At 43.3% G+C, this 20,639-nt stretch overlaps 1 protein-coding gene across 33 annotated transcripts in view; it reads left to right on the top strand.

Annotated features, from left to right (window-relative positions):
- The window catches only part of LOC139534247 (receptor-type tyrosine-protein phosphatase delta-like), a 393,734-nt gene that overhangs the window by 349,455 nt on the left and 23,640 nt on the right, over positions 1-20,639 (top strand). For 19 of the 33 annotated variants that reach the window (XM_071333216.1, XM_071333215.1, XM_071333236.1 and 16 more), the window contains 6 exons: positions 1,826-1,867; positions 2,413-2,510; positions 8,626-8,749; positions 15,989-16,164; positions 19,756-19,875; positions 20,183-20,337. In XM_071333216.1, coding sequence (XP_071189317.1) covers positions 1,826-1,867; positions 2,413-2,510; positions 8,626-8,749; positions 15,989-16,164; positions 19,756-19,875; positions 20,183-20,337 — 715 coding nt within the window. The remainder of the gene's footprint in view (positions 1-1,825; positions 1,868-2,412; positions 2,511-8,625; positions 8,750-15,988; positions 16,165-19,755; positions 19,876-20,182; positions 20,338-20,639) is intronic. The other 14 variants (XM_071333245.1, XM_071333233.1, XM_071333232.1 and 11 more) reach the window with 1 other exon arrangement.

Below are 20,639 nucleotides of genomic sequence, written 5' to 3'. Positions count from 1 at the left end.
TAAATGCTAAACCAACACTTCTCACGGAGTTCTTGTGACTAGAACATTCTGTGGGGTCAATGTTCAAAGTGTGGAAAATGGACAGGTGGCAGAGAAAAAACACATAGTCAAAAATGAGAGAGAGGGAGATGCTGGAGAATGAGGTGTAAGACTAACACTTTCATGGCAGTTAACATCATCTGTCTGTGCGGCCTTTGCCAAGCTAACACTAGTCTCCTCAGAGTGACAGCTTAGCATGTTGGAAGTCAAAGTTAGAGGTGAGTTGAAGACTACAATACTATGACAGTGTCATAATACCATATTACATCCTGTATTAGGCCAGTGGAGGGAAGAGCGGGCCAGTGACAAGCTGTGAACACAAACGTCCCCTCCCTTTTGACCTTCTGCGGCGAGGTGAACATCTGTCATGCCTGAGCTGCCTGGTCAAGGGACCCTTTTTGTCACCGAGGGGGAAAAGATGGCCGTCACAGTCTATTTGTCCAGAGGAGAGCCAATGTATTCTCTCCCAGCTACCTTTTTTGAGTGAAGAGACACGCTCAACTTGGTAGTGAGAGCAGTATGACAGGTGTTCGGGTACTGCTAAGAATGTTGGAATGTTAAAGCCATATTTTTCAGGTCAGCTCGTATGAAAGAGGAATAAATTATAAAGACTATGAATATTTATGAAACCCCTACTCTCAATGACCTTATATCCATTACTGGCAATTACAAACTTGGCAAGAGGGGGCCTTTTTCCCACCTCTCAGTTTCCACTTTGAGAAGCCGAGTTCAGAGTGAGCTAAACCTCCACACTTTCCCCATTCTGGAACTATTCCGGAATCCTCTACAACCATCTTGATTAGTCTCACACACCCTTCTCATTTTCCAAAGAGCCTCTCAAAGTGTCTCTCGACTTGCTGGAGAGGTCCAAACATCTTTGTCTCCCTCTTTTATAGCTTCCTCTCCAACGCTGATTGGTGCTACATTATACCGCGTTTCTCTTCCCTCCCTCACTCCCTCCCTCTTTTCATCCCTCTCGCACGTCGCTGCTCCTCAATGCACATCTCCATTCTGAGGACGCTTGATGTGTGCATGACGCCACTCGGCGAACGATTGTTCCATTGTCAACCGGCGGCTGAAAATGAGTCTTGAGCGGTAGAGGCTGATAGAAACACCCTCCGGAGAGAGAGAGAGAGAGAGCGCGAGTGAGAGCACACAAGAAAATAGGCCCCGTTTTTTCCTTTAGCTAATGGCTACTTGTGTTATCAGGGTAGATGAAAAGACCACTGACAGACACCTGTCTCAGACGGGAGAGTGGGCAAAACGGCGCCTGTGTCCCGGCTATTATGAAACCTCAGCTATCTGGGACACGGTAACAGCCCTTTGTGCGGACACTGCCGTCACGAACCCTGAAGTGCTAACACTATTTACATTTAACAATGTCAGTTCTACCATGTCAAAGTAAAGTCCACTAAAGTTTTTATGGAAGCTGAATCTTCCTGCCTGCAGGCTTTGTATGATATCTGATGGTCCGAATGGATTTCATTATGGGATTGTGTGATCGCTTGACTCGGTTCTTCAGTGTCTTTGAATTGCCTCTTCTGCTCTGTTTTGTTGAGTGTTTTAATTTCTTTCCCCCTGATGTACGTATTGTGGCGTAGGCTAGCTTCTAGCATGTCAATGTGTGCGGTACTAACTGATCAATGGGACATTTTAGATGATACAATGTAGAACTTTAGTTTCCCTCAGACCCCTTCCCCAACTGTTTCTAGCCCTAAAACAAAATAATCATCACATTGCTACAATCGTCTGCAACATTTTATTTATACCACCGTTTCCTCCGCAGGTTCAGGTGACCCTAGTTACCCCAGTAACTTCCATTTGTCAAGTTAGTTGGTCTTGTTTATGCATTCGTCACATTCTTCTTTTCTCTCTTTTGTTTTGTTACGGGTTTTTTCCCATCCCGCTGTCTTCCTCCTTTCTACATAGGCTTGTAGTCAATCTCACCCCCATCTAATCCACACGTTACTCATTGCCATGTCACCTATCGCAGGAGGCAGAGTTAAATAATGACACCCCCAGTCATCAAAGCAGACAACATTTCGGCCTAACCTTTTGATTAGTTTCGTTGTCGTTTGGTTTGTTTGTGCATTTCTTTGTGTCTGCGTCATGTTAACTCTCGCCGGTAAATAACATTCTTCTCTCACAATAGGAAGTGTTACAGGAAGTGAAGTGTGCTTCATTAATTGTCATTGGCTTCCTTTCCTGTCATATCTTCCTATGAGCATGCCACTGCTTTGAGTGAAAAACTGGCCTAACAACGATCACTTCCACCTCTTACACACATGCTGCTTTTCTAATGATTCACTGGTTGTAACTGTGGTAGCAACCCCTTACCCCTGGCGACTGACCTCTTGTCCGTTTGATTGATAGGCATGGCCAACCACCCACCAATCCCCATTTTGGACCTGGCCGATCATCTGGAGCGATTGAAAGCCAACGACAACCTGAAGTTTTCACAAGAATATGAGGTAAACATGAGGCTTCAGTATGTTTCCTATCTGTTTGTGTCCTACTTGTTTGCATATTTAGGTCAGATTGGAGATGTTATCGGAGAAAGATGACTGTTTTTCGATGAACTAAGATGCCATAGAGTATGCAACCGCAACAGTTTAGGCTCATGTGTACAAGAGAGAGGCTGGCTGCCCTCTAAACTCATTGTGTCACTCATTGTCACTCATTGTGTAATGTGTCATGGAGTTTATTTAAGCCTCAAGTCTCGCCATGTAATGTTATTTTTCCGGAACCCTTTAATCCAGTCATTACAAAAGTGTCACAGCCCTGACACCCTACCGTTCAGCAAAGCCAGTCCTCACATGGCAGCTGGCATACGGGGAAAAAAGTGAAGATGGCTTCCCGTGGAGAACCTGTTCACCGGTCACGCCCGGCAAACCCAAATCCCCAATCCTTCCAATCTGCCCCATGCAAAGTAAAAATGAAACATTCATCCAGTGACAGCAGGCTTGATTGAAAGGACCGTCATCCCCCCCGCCGCCGTATCTCTGAACTGTAATCATTTTGGCATTTAATATGGACGCAGCTCGGAAAAGGTCAGTATCTCACCAACGCACCGTAAACTCATTAGACCGCAGACAAGGTGAGGTGACTCGTCAGCCAGGATTCGCCAAAGTCTCATCTTCGACCGGGGAGGGAGAAGGGAAGTGGAGGCTGGAGTTGTCTTTGGTTCAGTGCGTTCACAAAAACATAATCCTTTTTCTGTGATTTCATCAGACAATGAAACCTAGTGGGTTTGATTGATTGGAGCAGAATGTCAGGGGCCAAAAGTAAAGTTACTGTCACCAGGTTTTCCCCACCCCTCACACACTCATCACTCCCGGCAGCCACTTCACAAATGGGGAATTAAATACCTTTAAAGCCCAATAAATCTCCCCCGTTTTCCCACCGCCGCTTGTCATTGCTAGATGGATTCTGTACGAAACACAATGGGAGTAAATCTAAATAGATGGACTTGGTACGCCTGAATGTCACTGAAGCTGCAGAATTGTGCTAGAGCGCCAGGGTCCTTTCAGGGGCAATGCGTGTGGTGGAACTGCAGTCGACCTCTATCTCTCTCTCCCCTCTTGTTCTCTCTCTGTCTTTGTCTCTGTCTTTGTCTCTGCCTTTGTCTCTGCCTTTGTCTCTGCCTTTGTCTCAATCTCTGCCTCCAACTCCCTCTCCCTGTCCCTTTCACTCCCGCTCTCTCTCTCGGCGGGCTGTACCACCACTGCTCCGAACCGTGAGATCACGATGTGGCTGGCTGCCAAGCTCCCCCGACCATTATTGCAGCTTAAGTACATTGAATTTTAATTCTGAGACAGGTATTTTCACAAGGAATAAAAAGTAATTTTCTGAGCACAATGAAACAAGGGTTATTTATTATGAGCAAAGTAGCGACCTACTGTTTCAACATACAGTACCAGTCAAATGTTTGGACACACCTACTTATTCAAGGGTTCTTTTTTATTAATACATTGTAGAACAATAGTGAAGACATCAAAACTATGAAATAACATATATGGAATCATGTAGTAACCAAAAAAGTGTTAAACAAATCAAAATATATTTTATATTTGAGATTCTTCAAAGTAGCCACCCTTTGCCTTGATGACAGCTTTGTACACTGTTGGCATTCTCTCAACCAGCTTCACCTGGAATGCTTTTCCAACAGTCTTGAAGGACTTCCCGCATATGCTGAGCACTTGTTGGCTGCTTTTCCTTCACTCTGCGGTCGGACTCATCCCAAACCATCTCAATTGGGTTGAGGTCAGGGAATTGTGGAGGCCAGGTCATCTGATGTAGCACTACATCACTCTACTTCTTGGTCAAATAGCCCTTACACAGCCTGGAGGTGTGTTGGGTCATTGTCCTGTTGAAAAACAAATGATAGTCCCACTAAGCGCAAACCAGATGGGATGGCGTATTGCTGCAGAATGCTGGTTAAGTGTGCCTTGAATTCTAAATAAATTACAGACAATGTCACCAGCAAGCACCCCCACACCATCACATCTCCTCCACCATGCTTCACGGTGGGAACCACACATGTGGAGATCATCTGTTCACCTACTCTGCATCTCACAAAGAAACGGTGGTTGGAACCAAAAATGTCCATTGCTAATGTCCATTGCTTGTTTTTCTTGGCCCAAGCAAGTCTCTTCTTCTTATTGGTGTCCTTCAGTAGTGGTTTCTTTGCAGCAATTTGACCATGAAGGCCTGATTCACATAGTCTCCTCTGAACAGTTGATGTTGATGTGTCTGTTACTTGAACCATTTATTTTGGCTGCAATCTGAGTTGCAGTTAACTCTAATGAACTTATCCTCTGCAGCAGAGGAAACTCTGGTTCTTCCTTTCCTGTGGCGGTCCTCATGAGAGCCAGTTTCATCATAGCGCTTGATGGTTTTTGCGACTGCACTTGAAGAAACTTTCAAAGTTCTTGAAATGGTCCGTATTGACTGACCTTCATGTGTCTTAAAGTAATGATGGACTGTCGTTTCTCTTTGCTTATTTGAGCTGTTCTTGCCATAATATGGACTTGGTCTTTTACCAAATAGGTCTATCTTCTGTATACCAACCCTACCTTGTCATAACACATTTGATTGGCTCAAATGCATTAAGAAGGAAAGATATTCCACAAATGTACTTTCAACAAGGTACAACTTTTAATTGAAATGCATTCCAGGTGACTACTTCGAAGAATCTCAAATTTAAAATATATTTGGATTTGTATAACACTTTTTAGTTTACTACTTGATGTGTGTTTTTATAGTTTTGATGTCTTCACTATTATTCTACAATGTAGAAAATAGTAAAAATAAAGTAAAACCCTTGAATGAGTAGGAGTGTCCAAACTTTTAACTGGTACTGTATTTGGATGAAAATACGTCAGCTTAGCCAAAAGTTTATCCTGACTGACTCACACTGAATTCTGGTCCCACAGTGTAAATTATTCAGATAATGAATGTCACACAGCTGGGATTTGGTCTTACTCACAACGTTCACATGCTCTTAACCCTAAGTCAAGAGGGCATGACAAAGCCTGTTCACTCTCCGGAGACTGAAAATATTTGGCATAGGTCCTCAGATCCACAAAAGGTTCTACAGCTGCACCATCGAGAGCATCCTAACTGGTTGCATCACATCCTGGTATGGCAACTGCTCGGCCTCCGATCGCAAAGCACTACAGAGGGTAGTGCGTACAGCCCAGTACATCACTGGGACCAAGCTTCTTGCCATCCAGGACCTCTATCCCAGGCGGTGTTAGAGGAAGGCCCTAAAAATTGTGGAAGACTCCAGCCACCCTAGTCATAGACTATTCTCTCTGCTACCACACGGCAAGCGGTACCAGTGCTCCAAGTCTAGGTACAAAAAGCTTCTTAACAGCTTCTAACCCCAAGCCATAAGCCGCCTGAACAGCTAATCAAATGGCTACCCAGACTATTTGCATTGCCCCCTTTTACACTGCTGATACTCTCTGTTTATTATCTATGCATAGTCACTTTAATAACTCTACCTACATGTACATATTACCTCGACTAACCGGTGCCCCCGTTCATTGACTCTGTACCGGTACCCCCTGTATAGTGCCTCACTGTTGTTATTTTACTGCTGCTGTTTAATTATTTGTCACTTATTTTATTTCTTAAAAGGAATCACTAATCTGACATGACTGGATTGGTGTAAACAACATTTCCACTAGCTTAATTTCACCAATTATGTCATGTCACTGCCATATCAGTTATTACTATTGAGGAAGGAAGGATGCTTTTAAATAATATTTGAAAAGTTATCCCTCTCTATGCCTTCTGTCTGCCCTTTAGCTTCTAATACCCTTTATTCCTAGTAGTAAGCATAATCCAGCTCATAACTCCTTTACTGGAAGCATTAAAAGTTAGAGACTCCGATCGTTAAAGAACACAGCCCAATATTTCCTCTGACATGTGAAATGGAACACTATCTTTCACAACATGGTGTTTTCTCTCAAATGGCTAGTGGTATTACATTTTATAGCCCATTTATTTACGCTGAGGGATCGTTTTCAATCCAGGCTTTACAGAGCTATAAAAGGATTAGATTGCTGATTCTTTTGGTTGTACTCAACTGTACGGCTCTTCTGTGTACCGTAAACACTAACCCGATAGAAGGACCAAGGATGGTCGAGAGAAAACATGGCCTTTTTGGAAAACCTAATCTAGAATGGCTAAAATAGTGGACTCTTATCGTATCCTAGCCAATAGAGAGAGAGAATGACCTTTGACTAAAAGCATATTTGAAAGTTCCCCCTTCATTTATGCCATGAAGACAGTACTCTCTCTCCGGGCTTTTGAGACCAATGTTCAGCCATTGTATGCTTCTCTGCCAACTGTAATTAGAAATTTGTCAACCCAAGCATTGCTTGCAGGCAGATGCCTCTCAAAATTCTATTTTCAAAAGACAGTGAAGAGTAGGAATACATGTTGTTACAAAAGTAAATAACTTGAGGTCGGGCAATGCTATAATATTGTGAAGTGTGCTTTTTCCTCACAATTCTGAATAAGCTAAATGTTTGTTGTTGTGAATAACGTTCAACTCTCAATTGATCGTCTTTCGCCAATGATGGCTAATCCGTCAATAATGTCTGATCCCTGGCCGTGATCCTGCTCTCCGAGGGTGTCTCAGGGGGGAGTGGGATATGCAAAAAACATTTCCATTTCTCAACTCACTCTCGTACAGGTAACCCACTTGTACATCAATAGTAGTGCACTATATAAGGAATAGGGTGCCATTTGGACACAGGGCCAACCATCCTTCAGTTTAGACTGACAAAAAAGGAGGCTCAGTTAAAACCATGACTTTCATCTGATTTCACATTAAATAGCTGTACCCCATTATGAATGTATTAGTATGTTTTAATTGTGCCATTCACTTTAGCAAGTGAAAGCACCCAACTTTTAAAGAGTAATTCAGAATTTCATGCGATTGAACTCAACTTCATTAAGGTCGCACATGCTAAGGTTAGGTACGATTTGATCTATAGTTGAATAGTTGAATAATCTTCCTGTACACTTAGTTTTAAATTAAAGTGATATATTTTCATTATTACTTTGTATGAGTAGGATTTGTATCTAGCATCGTTGCTGTATATACTGTACTGTATTTGTATACCCAGCTAGATCAGGGTTTCCCAGACTCGCTCCTGGAGTCCCCCCTGGGTGCATGTTTTGTTTTTTTCCCCTGATGATTCAAATAAGCAAAGCGTGATGATGAGTTGGTTATTTGAATCAGCTGTATAGTGCTAGGGCAAAAACCAAAACGTGCACCCGGGGGGCAGGGCCGAGCTTGGAAAACCCTGCGCTAGACGATGAGGGCAAATACACTGACACGGGGGCAGGAAAAGCGAAATGTACAGTGTATTTATGGTACAGCTTATCCCTCTTCTCCATTTCAGAACCAGTCTGACCAGTGTACGGTATACATGATGCATGTAAGCATGCGTCACTGGATACGTAGGGACGCATAATATGGAATGATGGCGATAGAATGCACCAGCCAGCTTTGGGACGGCTAAATTTACCAGGGCTTGTCACGTACACAAAATGTCTGTCATGCTACATGCCAAAATAACCCTGGACGCTTTGGAAAATTGCAGTTAAGGCAGTGAAACGCGGGCCTAGAGTTTCAAGCTGATAATCCCGAAGAGTGTAAATACCATCAAGCTTGAAGGCATAGTTCACCCAAATTACAAAATGACATATATTCGGGATATTGAATATATTTGGAAACGGTGGCCAGGTAAACCAAACCAAAGCATGGATTGCTGTCATACCTTGTCCATCTGCTACTTACAGGGCAAGGAAACCAATATGAAATGTTGTAATTTGGGTGAACTATCCCTTTAAATGTGTCTCATGAGTCTACACAGTACTATAAAATGGGTTTTTTGCTAATCCTCCTGAATTATTATTATTATTGATCCTAGTTTGAATCTGTAGTACTTCTCTAGGAGATGGAGCTAAATGGTGGTATTGAGCACAATATACCACCATTTAGTAAGTGATAAAGTGATAAAGTGATAAAGGAAAGTAATGAATATAATCTCTCTCTACTTACAGTCCATCGACCCCGGGCAGCAGTTCACGTGGGAACACTCCAACCTGGAAGTCAACAAACCAAAGAACAGATATGCTAACGTGATAGCATATGACCACTCTAGAGTCCTGCTATCAGCTATTGACGGTAAGCAGCTCTCCCCTTGGCTTGAAATGAGTGTCGAGTAAGTCCACTTCCATACCCCTGTCTTCTGTTCCCTAGGAGTATTAGCATACATTGAGTTATGCGATCTATGAAATCATATATGCTCTCGTTTTGCAGGTCAATTTAAGATTTCAATATCATTCCTATATGAGGATTTACTTAATAAATATTGTATGTTATCATCAGTGTTTTTTTATCCTCTCAAAGATTATCCTCCACTTCCCCAAGTGTCTTCAGACTATCAGCCATGATGTTTTATTCAACCTGTAAAGGACCTCAACTGAACTCTTTCAGGCATATCTGCATGATATATCTCTATCGGCAGTTTGTTTCAGCTAACAGGGATTTTTTTTGAAGAGCTAGTTAATCCATCTCTCTTCTCTCATACACTCATACACACACACACACACACACACACACACACACACACACACACACACACACACACACACACACACACACACACACACACACACACACACACACACACACACACACACACACACACACACACACGTCTAATTAACCATTTCCATTACATTTTTCCCATAGACATAAAAAAGAAAAGAAAAAGAACATTAACAGACTTCTGCTCTCCCAGTAAGTGGATGCTAATGGGAAGAAACCAGATAAAGTCTCTTTGCAGTCTCCCAGAAAGCCCATGCAGCTGAGAGTGTTGATGGATCCCATTAACTAGGCATAAACACACATCTGTAAGCCCACATCGAAGCCTTTGTGAGGGAGGAAACCGCTACTCCGCCAGACAGGCTTGTGGGACTTCCCCCCCGGAGCTCCGAACAAAGCCTTTGGCAACCAGGACTTCTTTGTTAACTTTGATTGAGTTATTTTGGCGCGAGGGACTTGTCTGTATAAGTAGATCACCAACCAAGCGACTGACTGTCGAGATTGGAATGGAGGAAGTTTTCCTCGGCTGCTTTTGTAATCCCCTGATGTGTGGTAAAGTGTATGGTAGACTATTAGCATTGGCTATGCTAGAGGGGAATTGGGTGACTTAACTTGACCCTGTAACGGCTTTCTTCCATAGGTGAAGGAGAGGACCAAGGTGCAGCGCGGCTAGTGTTCAACATGTTTAATAAAAGAACAAGTGAAACACTACAAACAACATACAAAATAACAAAATGTGCAAAAACCGAGACAGACCTATCTGGTGCAGACAACCACAGAGAGGAAACAAACACCCACAAAATCCCAACACAAAACAAGCCTCCTATATATGATTCTCAATCAGGGACAACGATTACCATCTGCCTCTGATTGAGAACAATATTAGGCTGGACATAGAAACAGACAAACTAGACACACAACATAGAATTCCCACCCAGCTCACGTCCTGACCAACACTAAACAAGCAAAACACATAATAACTCTGGTCAGGACGTTACAGACCCCTCAGTCCTGACAGGCCCACATAACAATGTCATGATGATGTTACAACAGATGTCATAAACAGTCACAACACATGTTCAGCATCATCTGTTGACTTATCATAGTCATTAATCATGTCCACGTCATATTGTTGTTGTTGTGAGACATGAGTACCACTTCATTAAGTCATTCGTACGCTTCCACAGGACTTTCATTTAGTTAGCCAACCTTTGTGTCTTCCTCCCACTTTCAACTCCAAACCATCCATCAAAATGTCTCCTTTCATTTTGACATTCCTCACCAGATGAATACACATTATGTAAGCAGACATCTGTATAGTCAGTTTTCCACTGTACTCTGCTTCAAAGCTGTCCCTGGACTCTATTCTTAACTGTGTTGAGACGCAGTTCAAAGTGGACCAACTTGAGTCACTGGCCAGCCCTTTCTCAAAAGGTCAGTGCAGCTAAAAGTGGGAAATCACAACATAATCACGGTTTTTCCGTGCATGATCAAGGAGCTTTTAAAGTCCAGGTATACCGGTTATTCTCCAATTGTTGAAATTGTGAAGGCAGGTTGATGATGTAGCAGCCGAGAGAAGCAAATTCATCAAATGTTATTTGTCACATGCTTCGTAAATAACAGGTGTAGACTAACAGTGAAATGCTTACTTACGGGCCTTTTCTAACAATGCAGAGAGAAAGAAATTAGAAATAGTGTATATTTATATTCTTTTACAATAACATGAGGAATAAATACACAATGAGTAATGATAACTTGGCTATATACATGTGTACCGGTACAGAGTCGATGTGCAAGGTAATTGTGGTAGATATGTACATATACATACGGATAAAGTGACTAGGCAACAGGATAGATAATAAACAGTAACAGCAGCCTATATGATGAGTCAAAAGAGATTAGTTCAAAAAGGGTCAACGCAGATATTCCAGGTAGCTATTGGTTAACTATTTAACTTACTGTTGACCAGTCTTATTTGATTACATTTTTTATTTCACCTTTATTTAACCAGGTAAGCCAGTTGAGAACAAGTTCTCATTTACAACTGCGACCTGGCCAAGATAAAGCAAAGCAGTGTGACACAAACAACAACACAGAGTTACACATGGAATAAACAAATGTACAGTCAGTAACACAATAGAAAAAAAAGTCTATATACAGTGTGTGCAAATGGCGTGAGGAGGTAAGGCAATAAATAGGCCATAGTAGCGAAGTAATTACAATTTAGCTAATGAACACTGGAGTGATAGATGTGCAGATGATGATGTGCAAGTAGAAATACTGGTGTGCAAAAGAGCAAAAAAGTAAATTAAAACAATATGGAGATGAGGTAGGTAGATTGGATGGGCTATTTACAGATGGGCTGTGTACAGCTGCAGTGATCGGTTAGCTGCTCAGATATCTGACGTTTAAAGTTAGTGAGGGAGATATAAGTCTCCAACTTCAGCGATTAAAAAAAAAAAATAGTTCCAGTCATTGGCAGCAGAGAACTGGAAGGAAAAATGGCCAAAGCAGGTGTTGGCTTTGGGGATGACCAGTGAGATATACCTGCTGGAGCGCGTGCTACGGGTGGGTGTTGCTTTGGTGACCAGTGAGCTGAGATAAGGCGGAGCTTTACCTAGCAAAGACTTATAGATGACCTGGAGCCAGTGGGTCTGGCGACGAATATGTAGTGAGGGCCAGCCGACGAGAGCATACAAGTCACAGTGGTGGGTGGTATATGGGGCTTTAGTGACAAAACGGATGGCACTGTGATAGACTGCATCCAGTTTGCTGAGTAGAGTGTTGGGGGCTATCATATAAATGACATCGCCGAAGTCGAGGATCGGTAGGATAGTCAGTTTTACGAGGGTATGTTTGGCGGTGTGAGTGAAGGAGGCTTTGTTGCGAAATAGGAAGCCGATTCTAGACTTAATTTTGGATTGGAGATGTTTAATATGAGTCTGGAAGGAGAGTTTACAGTCTAGCCAAACACCTAGGTATTTGTAGTTGTCCACATATTCTAGGTCAGAACCGTCCAGAGTAGTGATGCTAGTCGGACGGGCAGGTGCGGGCAGCGATCAGTTGTCAAGCATGCATTTAGTTTTACTAGTGTTTAAGAGCAGTTGGAGGCCACGGAAGGAGTGTTGTATGGCATTGAAGCTAATTTAGAGGTTTATTAACACAGTGTCCAAAGAAGGGCCAGATGTATACAGAATGGTGTCGTCTGTGTAGAGATGGATCAGGGAATCACCTGCAGCAAGAGCGACATCGTTGATATATACACAGAAAAGAGTCGGCCTGAGAATTGAACCCTGTGGCACCCCCATAGAGACTGCCAGAGGTCCGGACAACAGGCCCTCCGATTTGACACAGTGAACTCTATCTGAGAAGTAGTTGATGAACCAGGCGAGGAAGTCATTTGAGAAACCAAGGCTGTTGAGTCTGCCGATAAGAATGTGGCGATTGACAGAGTCGAAAGCCTTGGCCAGGTTGATGAAGACGGCTCCACAGTACTGTCTTTTATCGATGGCGGTTATGATATCGTTTAGTACCTTGAGCGTGGCTGAGGTGCGCCCGTGACCAGCTCGGAAACCGGATTGCATAGCGGAGAAGGTACAGTGGGATTCGAAATGGTCAGTGATCTGTTTATTAACTTGGCTTTCAAAGACTTTATAAAGGCAGGGCAGAATGGATATAGGTCTGTAACAGTTTGGGTCTAGAGTGTCTCCCCCTTTGAAGAGGGGGATGACCGCGGCAGCTTTTGAATCTTTAGGGATCTCGGACAATACGAAAGAGAGATTGAACAGACTGGTAATAGGGGTTGCAACAATGGCGGCGGATAATTTTAGAGAGAGAAGGTCCAGATTGTCTAGCCCAGCTGATTTGTAGGGGTCTTTCAGAACATCTGCTATCTGGGTTTGGGTGAAGGAGAAGCTGGGGAGGCTTGGGCAAGTAGCTGCGGGGGGTGCAGAGCTGTTGGCCGGGGTTGGGGTAGCCAGGAGGAAAGCATGGCCAGCCATAGAGAAATGCTTATTGAAATTCTCGATTATTGTGTATTTATTGGTGGTGACAGTGTTTCCTAGCCTCAGTGCAGTGGGCAGCTGGGAGGAGGTGCTCTTATTCTCCATGGACTTTCCAGTGTCCCAGAACTTTTTGGAGTTAGAGCTACAGGATGCACATTTCTTTTTGAAAAAGCCATTCTTTGCTTTCCTAACTTGAGGGTAGAAGCTGTTCAGCTTGAGGGTCGAAGCTGTTTATAGCTTGAGGGTAGAAGCTGTTCAGGGTCCTGTTGGTTACAGACTTGGTGAATCGCTACCGCTTGTTGGCGACTTGGGTGGCTGGAGTCTTTACCCATTTTTAGGGCCTTCCTCTGACACCGCCTGGTATAGAGGTCCTGGATGGCAGTGAGCTTGGTCCCCAGTGATGTACCGTAGGTTGTTATCCTGGCACCACACTGCCAGATCTCTGACCTCCCTGTAGGCAGTCTCATCGTCGTCGGTGATAATTCCTACCACCGTCATGTCGTCTGCAAACTTAATGATGGTGTGGGAGTCATGCGCAGCCACACAGTCGTGGGTAAACAGGGAGTACAGCAGGGGACTATGCACGCACCCCTGAGGGGCCCCTGTGTTGAGGGTCAGCATGGCAGATGTGTTGTTGCCTAGCTTCACCACCTTGGGGCGACCCTTCAGGAAGTCCAGGATCCAGTTGCAGAGGGAGGTGTTTAATCCCAGGATCCTTAGCTTAGTGGTGAGGTTGGATGGCACAATGGTGCGTATGTGTTCCTTTTGTCCAAGTGGGAAAGGGCAGTCTGGAGTGCATTAGAGATCGCGTAATCTGTGGATCTGTTGGAGTGAGGCCAGGATGTCTGTGATGAAGATGAGTTTGATGTGAGCCATGGCCAGTCTTTCAAAGCATTTCATGGCTACAGATGTGAGTGCTACAGGTCATTAGTCATTTAGACAGGTTACCTTGGCATTTTTTAAATTTAATTGAACCTTTATTTAACTAGGCAAGTCAGTTAAGAACAAATTCTTATTTACAATGCCGACCTACCCCGGCCAAACCCGGGCGATGCTGGGCCAATTGTGCGCCGCCCTATGGTACTCCCAATCACGGCCAGATGTGATGCAGCCTGGATTCAAACCAGATACTGCAGTGACGCCTCTAGCACTGAGATGCAGTGTCTTAGACCACTGTACCACTCGGGAGCACTTTTTGGGCACAGGGACTATGGTGGTCTGCTTGAAATATGTAGGTATTACAGACTGGGTCAGGGAGAGGTTGAAAATGTCAGTGAAAACACTTGCCAGCTGGTCAGTTCATGCTCTGAGTACGCATCCTGGTAATCCGTCTGGCCCTGCGGCGTTGTGAATGTTAACCATTTTAAAGGTCTAGCTCACATCATTTATGGACTCATGACCTCCTGCCTGGGGTTACAGGCCAACCAAGTACTCTGAAAGAGAACTTTTTCCAAAAGTTACTTCAGTGTGGATTAATACCAAAATAAATGGAAAACCATTAAAATTCCTAACACACATGGCACTTTCAGACAGTTTTAAGACAAGCTGCCAATTTTGTATGTGATTCTTCGATCATTTGCCAAGTTTTAATATCTGCGCCATATTATTAGTTGTGTTTCTTTCTTGATAACGATATTGAAAGTGTTGCAAGCAGATGGTTGCGTTCTCCACAAATCATGAGTGACACTTCAGCTGTCTTCCGAGAAACCATTTAGCAAATATGTGTCCAGACACTCTTGTTTTCATTAAATCACGATAGTGTCTCTTTTTCCCTGCCCGTCCCTTCCATTTTGAAAGCTGGGGGCTTAATTGTCTTTATCCCTTGTCCATCATGGAACTATACAGCCAGGCAACGGCTGTACTAAAGGGTTTAGGAGAGAAAAGGAAGGGAGGAAGAGAAAGAAAAGAAGAGTAAGAAATGTTGGGGTTTGAATGAGCTCACATTCTTTTTTTTGGTTGTACTAAATAAGTTACCTGGGAGAAAAAGGGAAGGGAGGAGAGCTGGAGCGTGGGTGGGTTGACTGTGGAAACGTGGCACCCATGCAGATGAGACTTATCTTCGTAGTCCATGTGTGCACCGGGCCCTCAACTGCCAGTCCCGAAGCATTGACTAACTGTCAGCTCCGTCTTCTCCTCTTCCCGGATTGGAAAAGACCACGGCGCTTTCATTTAGCAAGCGGTGAAAAAAGAGGAGAGTAGGAGGTTTTGTTGTTTGTTTTTCTCTCCGTGAGGTTGAGGAGAGAGGTGGGGAGAAGGCGTTTTTCAAAGCCAAACTCTATCTCTCAAGTTCACGGTAGATAGCGGAAATGCTCTTTTTGGAATCATCGTTACATTCAAGAGTAAGATAACAATTGACACAGTGATTCAACAAGTAGGCCGCCATTTTGTGTTGATAGATGACATAAAAGGCACACAATGGCAAAGCTTAAACGAAAAACACAGTATAGACTGTTTGCCTGGGTAGTGCCTGAGTAAAAAAACTTACCCTGGAGTTGTGTGCTTTTAGTTTGAAAGAACTCAGTCAGGATTAAGTGTTGTTTATTGTCAAAACAACTGAAGGTATTGAGTCGGACTAGCAGGGGTCTAAACCTCTAAGCACTACCATAGTGGGACTTCACCTTTCACAGTACCTGCTAGTGGATGGACTAACATTATTGATCCCTCTGAAGCTAAAGCCACTGTTTTGTGTCACTCATTGGGTTTTCCCTGTGTGTCGTACAACCAAGGTTAATCATTCTCCACACACAGACCACACACACACACACACAGATCATCATCATCCATTCTAATCCCTTTCCCTCCTCTTTCCAAGGTATCCCTGGAAGTGATTACATCAACTCCAACTACATTGACGGCTACAGGAAGCAGAATGCGTACATCGCCACGCAGGGCTCGCTGCCTGAGACGTTTGGCGACTTCTGGAGGATGATCTGGGAACAGCGGAGTGCCAACATCGTCATGATGACCAAGCTGGAGGAGAGATCCAGGGTAAGCACAGATCTGGGATCAGCCCTATGGGATCCATTATTGTTCATTTGATTGTCATGCTCTGAGTAGAATGTGTCTTTAGCAGAGGTCTAGGTCTATTGCACAGATCCACATTACTCAACCCTGACATTAGTCACAGTCGAAGAAACAACATTTAGTAATTCTCCAAATTTCAATATATGGCACACATGTCATATTATTGGATTTGTAAACTAGAAAAAGTCAGGCACTGAAATGTGTAACTATGCCATTGTTATATGTTCTACCTCAGGCGTTTACATTTTAATATCAGTGTACATGGTCTGTAAAGCAAGTATACCGGAAAATAATTAGAGATTCCAGATATACTTGTCAGATGCAAAATAGGTACAATTCAATGTGCCTGTTTTCCATTGTTTACTTCCAAGCTTTACATTATACCTTAACTCATGGCTCCTCCATTTTCTTTGACCTGCCCGTTCTTCCTTTCATTCTGTGTTCCTATTTCTTTGTGTATTTTGTGTCATGTTCCTTCAGATTCCTTAATATTTATATTCTAAGGCAAGACATCTTGCATTCTGTTGCCAATGGATGTCACTCACTCCTTTCTTTGCCACAACATGAGTTTTCCTTTTGTTCTTTATAGTATTAGTGCTGCTATACCGTTATTGTAGTTAGTCGCATGGCCACTAGGCTAGCCAGCAGCACTGCTTTAAAGGGACAATCTGCAGTTGCTACATCCATTTTTATTAAACTTTGAAATGAATAATACATACCCATTGATTGTTGAAGAATTTAACAAACACATGCCTCATTAGCTGAGGTCAATAGTCGTACCCCGTCAGAACACAAAATATGAGCTGGTTTTGATCCTTTCTTTGTAAGCAATGTAATTGTAAACAAACACTGTAGAGCCTAAAAAACATGGTTAAAACTATAATTTTTTTATGGATAGTCAGTGCTCTGTCTATGAATTTGAGAGTGGTTACATGTGTGGTTACAGCCCCATCCCTCAGCTATTTACCAAAATAGTTGTGGGGTGATCGCTTAGTTATTGTCTGAACTGCTAAACGACAATACTGTAATGAAGGTTTGAACGGCAGATTGCCCCTTTAAGCTATAGCTGAATTTGTCGCTAATGCTAAAATGTCAGTCGCTCGGCACAAGAACCAAGCACACAGCACTTTTTACTCTTTCAAGGTTAAAAGACACACTCGTGTCTGACACTGCAAGGTCTCTTATGTATGTTTGAAATCACAAAGAAACAAAGACTGCATGGTCTCCACAAGTTGCAAGGTTGCTACTTACACACAATTCCTTCTCTAAAGATCTGTATTAACTTGTTTAGGTCTCTCAAAAGGAGAACAATTCAATGTGTTCTACCTGACATTTCACTGTATTACATGGTAGAACTCAATGAATAGATGTCGTGAGTGGATTGCTTTCACTATTCACTAGCCTATATTGTAGACCCGAGAGCATGTTTTGATGTCTGGTTCTAGTTGTCTGTTGTGAATACACACAAAAGCTGCCTTATAGAACTCTGTCAAGCTTTAGCAGCTTGTTTGACATAATTTTGATTATTTAATATGCTTCATTGTGTAGCTAACATCCTTTGGATGATTGGTTCGAAACAACTGAATCTCTCTCGGTATATTGCCCGTATCCCAAGGATGGACATTGACTCGGAGCAGATGTTCTCATACACTATATATACAAAGGTTTGTGGACATCCCTTCAAATTAGTGGATTTGTCTATTTCAGCCACACCCATTGCTGACAGGTGTATAAAATGGATCACACAGCCATGCAGTCTCCATAGACAAGCATTGGCAGTAGAATGGTCTTACTGAAGGCACTGTTATAGGATGCCACCTTTCCCACAAGTCAGTTCATACATTTTTTTGCCCTGATAGAGCTGCCCCAGTCAACTGTAAGTGCTGTTATTGTGAAGTGGAAACGTCTAGGAGCAACAACGGCTCAGCCGCGAAGTGGTAGGCCACACAAGCTGACAGAATGCGACCGCCAAGTGCTGTCCTCAGTTGCAACACTCACTACCGAGTTCCAAACTGCCTCTGGAAGCAACGTAAGCACAATAACTGTTCATCAGGAGCTTCAAGAAATGGGTTTCCATGGCTGAGCAGCCACACACAAGCCTAAGATCACCATGCGCAATGCCAAGCATCGTCTGGAGTGGTGTAAAGCTCGCCGCCATTGGAGTCTGAAGCAGTGGAAACGCGTTCTCTGGAGTGATGAATCACACTTCACCATCTGGCAGTCCGACGGAAGAATCAGGGTTTGGCAGATGTCAGGAGAACGCTACCTGCCCTATGCATAATGCCAACTGTAAAGTTTGGTGGAGGAGGAATAATTGTCTGGGGCTGTTTTTTATGGTTCAGGCTAGGCCCCTTAGTTCCAGTGAAGGGAAATCTTAACGCTACAGCATACAATGGCAGGCCTAATCGCCCAACATCAGTAACCCGACCTCACTAATGGTCTTGTGGGTGAATGGAAGAAAGTCCCCGCAGAAATGTTCCAACATCTAGTGGAAAGCCTTCCTAGAAGAGTGGAGGCTGTTATAGCAGCAAAGGGGGGGGCCAACCCCATATTAATGCCAATGATTTTGGAATGAGATGTTCGACGGGTAGGTATCCACATACTTTTGGTCATGTAGTGTATTTTTTACTTGGTTGTTCTCATCCCAAATACTTTCCTAAAGTTGTGGAAATGTATATTTAATTTAAAAAAATTATCTTTAGATGATTGAAATTGTGTATCCTTACTGCACCACATAAGAGGGTTTCGAGACATCTTTTCTGTTGATTATACACTGATAATAAAAATAATCTATTCTCAGTTGAGTTTCAGCAGCAGTATATTACCTTCCACTGTATGTAAGATGAGGGTAGTATAGTGTATGAGGTAAGGCATCTGCATGAAGACTCTTCGAGTTCACCATGCTTCCCTTTTGCAGCGAAACGACAATACTGTAATGGAGGTTGTGTTTTATTGCCTGTTTGCTGGACAACAAAAATGCTATAACCATAATAAACGTTTGCCTGTAATGTGATTGGAAAACTGCAGTTAAGATTGTAATTATAGAACCTGTCAGGCTAATAAATAGCTTAGTCGGGCTTGAGTGGAACGTCTTAGCTGGGCCTGTTCTCCTCCATTGTGAAATCACACAAGTCAGCCCAGCAGCGTAGGAAAGACTCAGCAGCCTCGCTCCGCTCTTTGCCTCGCCTTGACTTTCCTTCATGAAGCTGGATGAGCATGCGTCAGTCATGTCTATTAGGATCTGTATAGTTCTATCTCAAGACAGTCGTTCAGAGAGTTAGAGGACAGAAATGGAGCATTGAGGATCAGATCACATCAGATCAGAACTTTGTCATACTGTTGTTAGGGATGTGTAGCAGGGGGAGTCCTGCCCATTGAAACTGAGGGGAGCACAGGCCCTCTAAGTTTAACTTTTTGTACACTGAAAATATAGAAGTCGTTTATTTGACATACTTCAAACAAAGTAGTTAAATCATGCCTCTATTTGTTGGAACCTGGCTAGAGACAGAGTTGTTCGAAGTTTTGACCAAACCACTTATTTTCTCTCCATTTCAGGTGAAATGTGACCAGTACTGGCCCACTAGAGGGACGGAGACCTACGGCCTCATCCAGGTGACACTGTTGGACACGGTGGAGCTGGCAACATACTGCGTCAGGACATTTGCACTTTATAAAGTACGTTTTATTTCTTATTATTAATTTAACCGTTAACTTTATTTCACCCGGAAGTCAGACACCAAATTCCGGTCTGTACCAAGAACTCAGAGAACTAACACAGTCCAACCATTTCCTAGAGTAAAGTCTATTAAACTGAGTTAAACTGAGAACCATAGCCACGGGCCAGTAGCTTTACTCTATTCCCCTGACATCATTGGTGCAGCGTCTTTGAGATGTTATAAAAATCTTTTAAAAAACTGGACCACACCTCCTGTCCACTAAAGGCATTGAAGTATTATTGACAGACTTTTCCTCTGTCTATCAGAATGGCTCCAGTGAGAAAAGAGAGGTGAGACAGTTCCAGTTCACGGCCTGGCCGGACCACGGGGTACCCGAGCACCCCACTCCGTTCCTGGCCTTCCTCAGACGGGTCAAAGCCTGTAACCCCCCAGACGCAGGGCCGATGGTGGTACATTGCAGGTAAGCAAGGCTCCTGATTTTGCTATCACAGGCTATGTTAGCCTGCTGAGCTAAGGACTTCTGGTCTCAGACAAGGTTACTCGTCATTCAAGCGCTGTTCACTGAATCACAGGTGTAGATCAAGACACAGAGGGAGAGAGAAAGAGGCAAGGAAGAGAGAGCAAAAAAAGAGGAGGAGGGTAGGAGGAATGACAGGACTAGATGACATGAGCTGCATATCACCGACTGAGAGCCAGAGGGAGTCCTCCTTCTAGCTTTGCCCAATGTTTCTTTTTTCTTCTTGATTTAAAGGTATTTACGAC

The sequence above is a fragment of the Salvelinus alpinus genome, chromosome 11, assembly GCF_045679555.1.
Source record: "Salvelinus alpinus chromosome 11, SLU_Salpinus.1, whole genome shotgun sequence".
NCBI lineage: Eukaryota > Metazoa > Chordata > Actinopteri > Salmoniformes > Salmonidae > Salvelinus > Salvelinus alpinus.
Note: the sequence above shows the minus strand (reverse complement) of the source record. Positions and strands in the feature narration are given on the sequence as shown.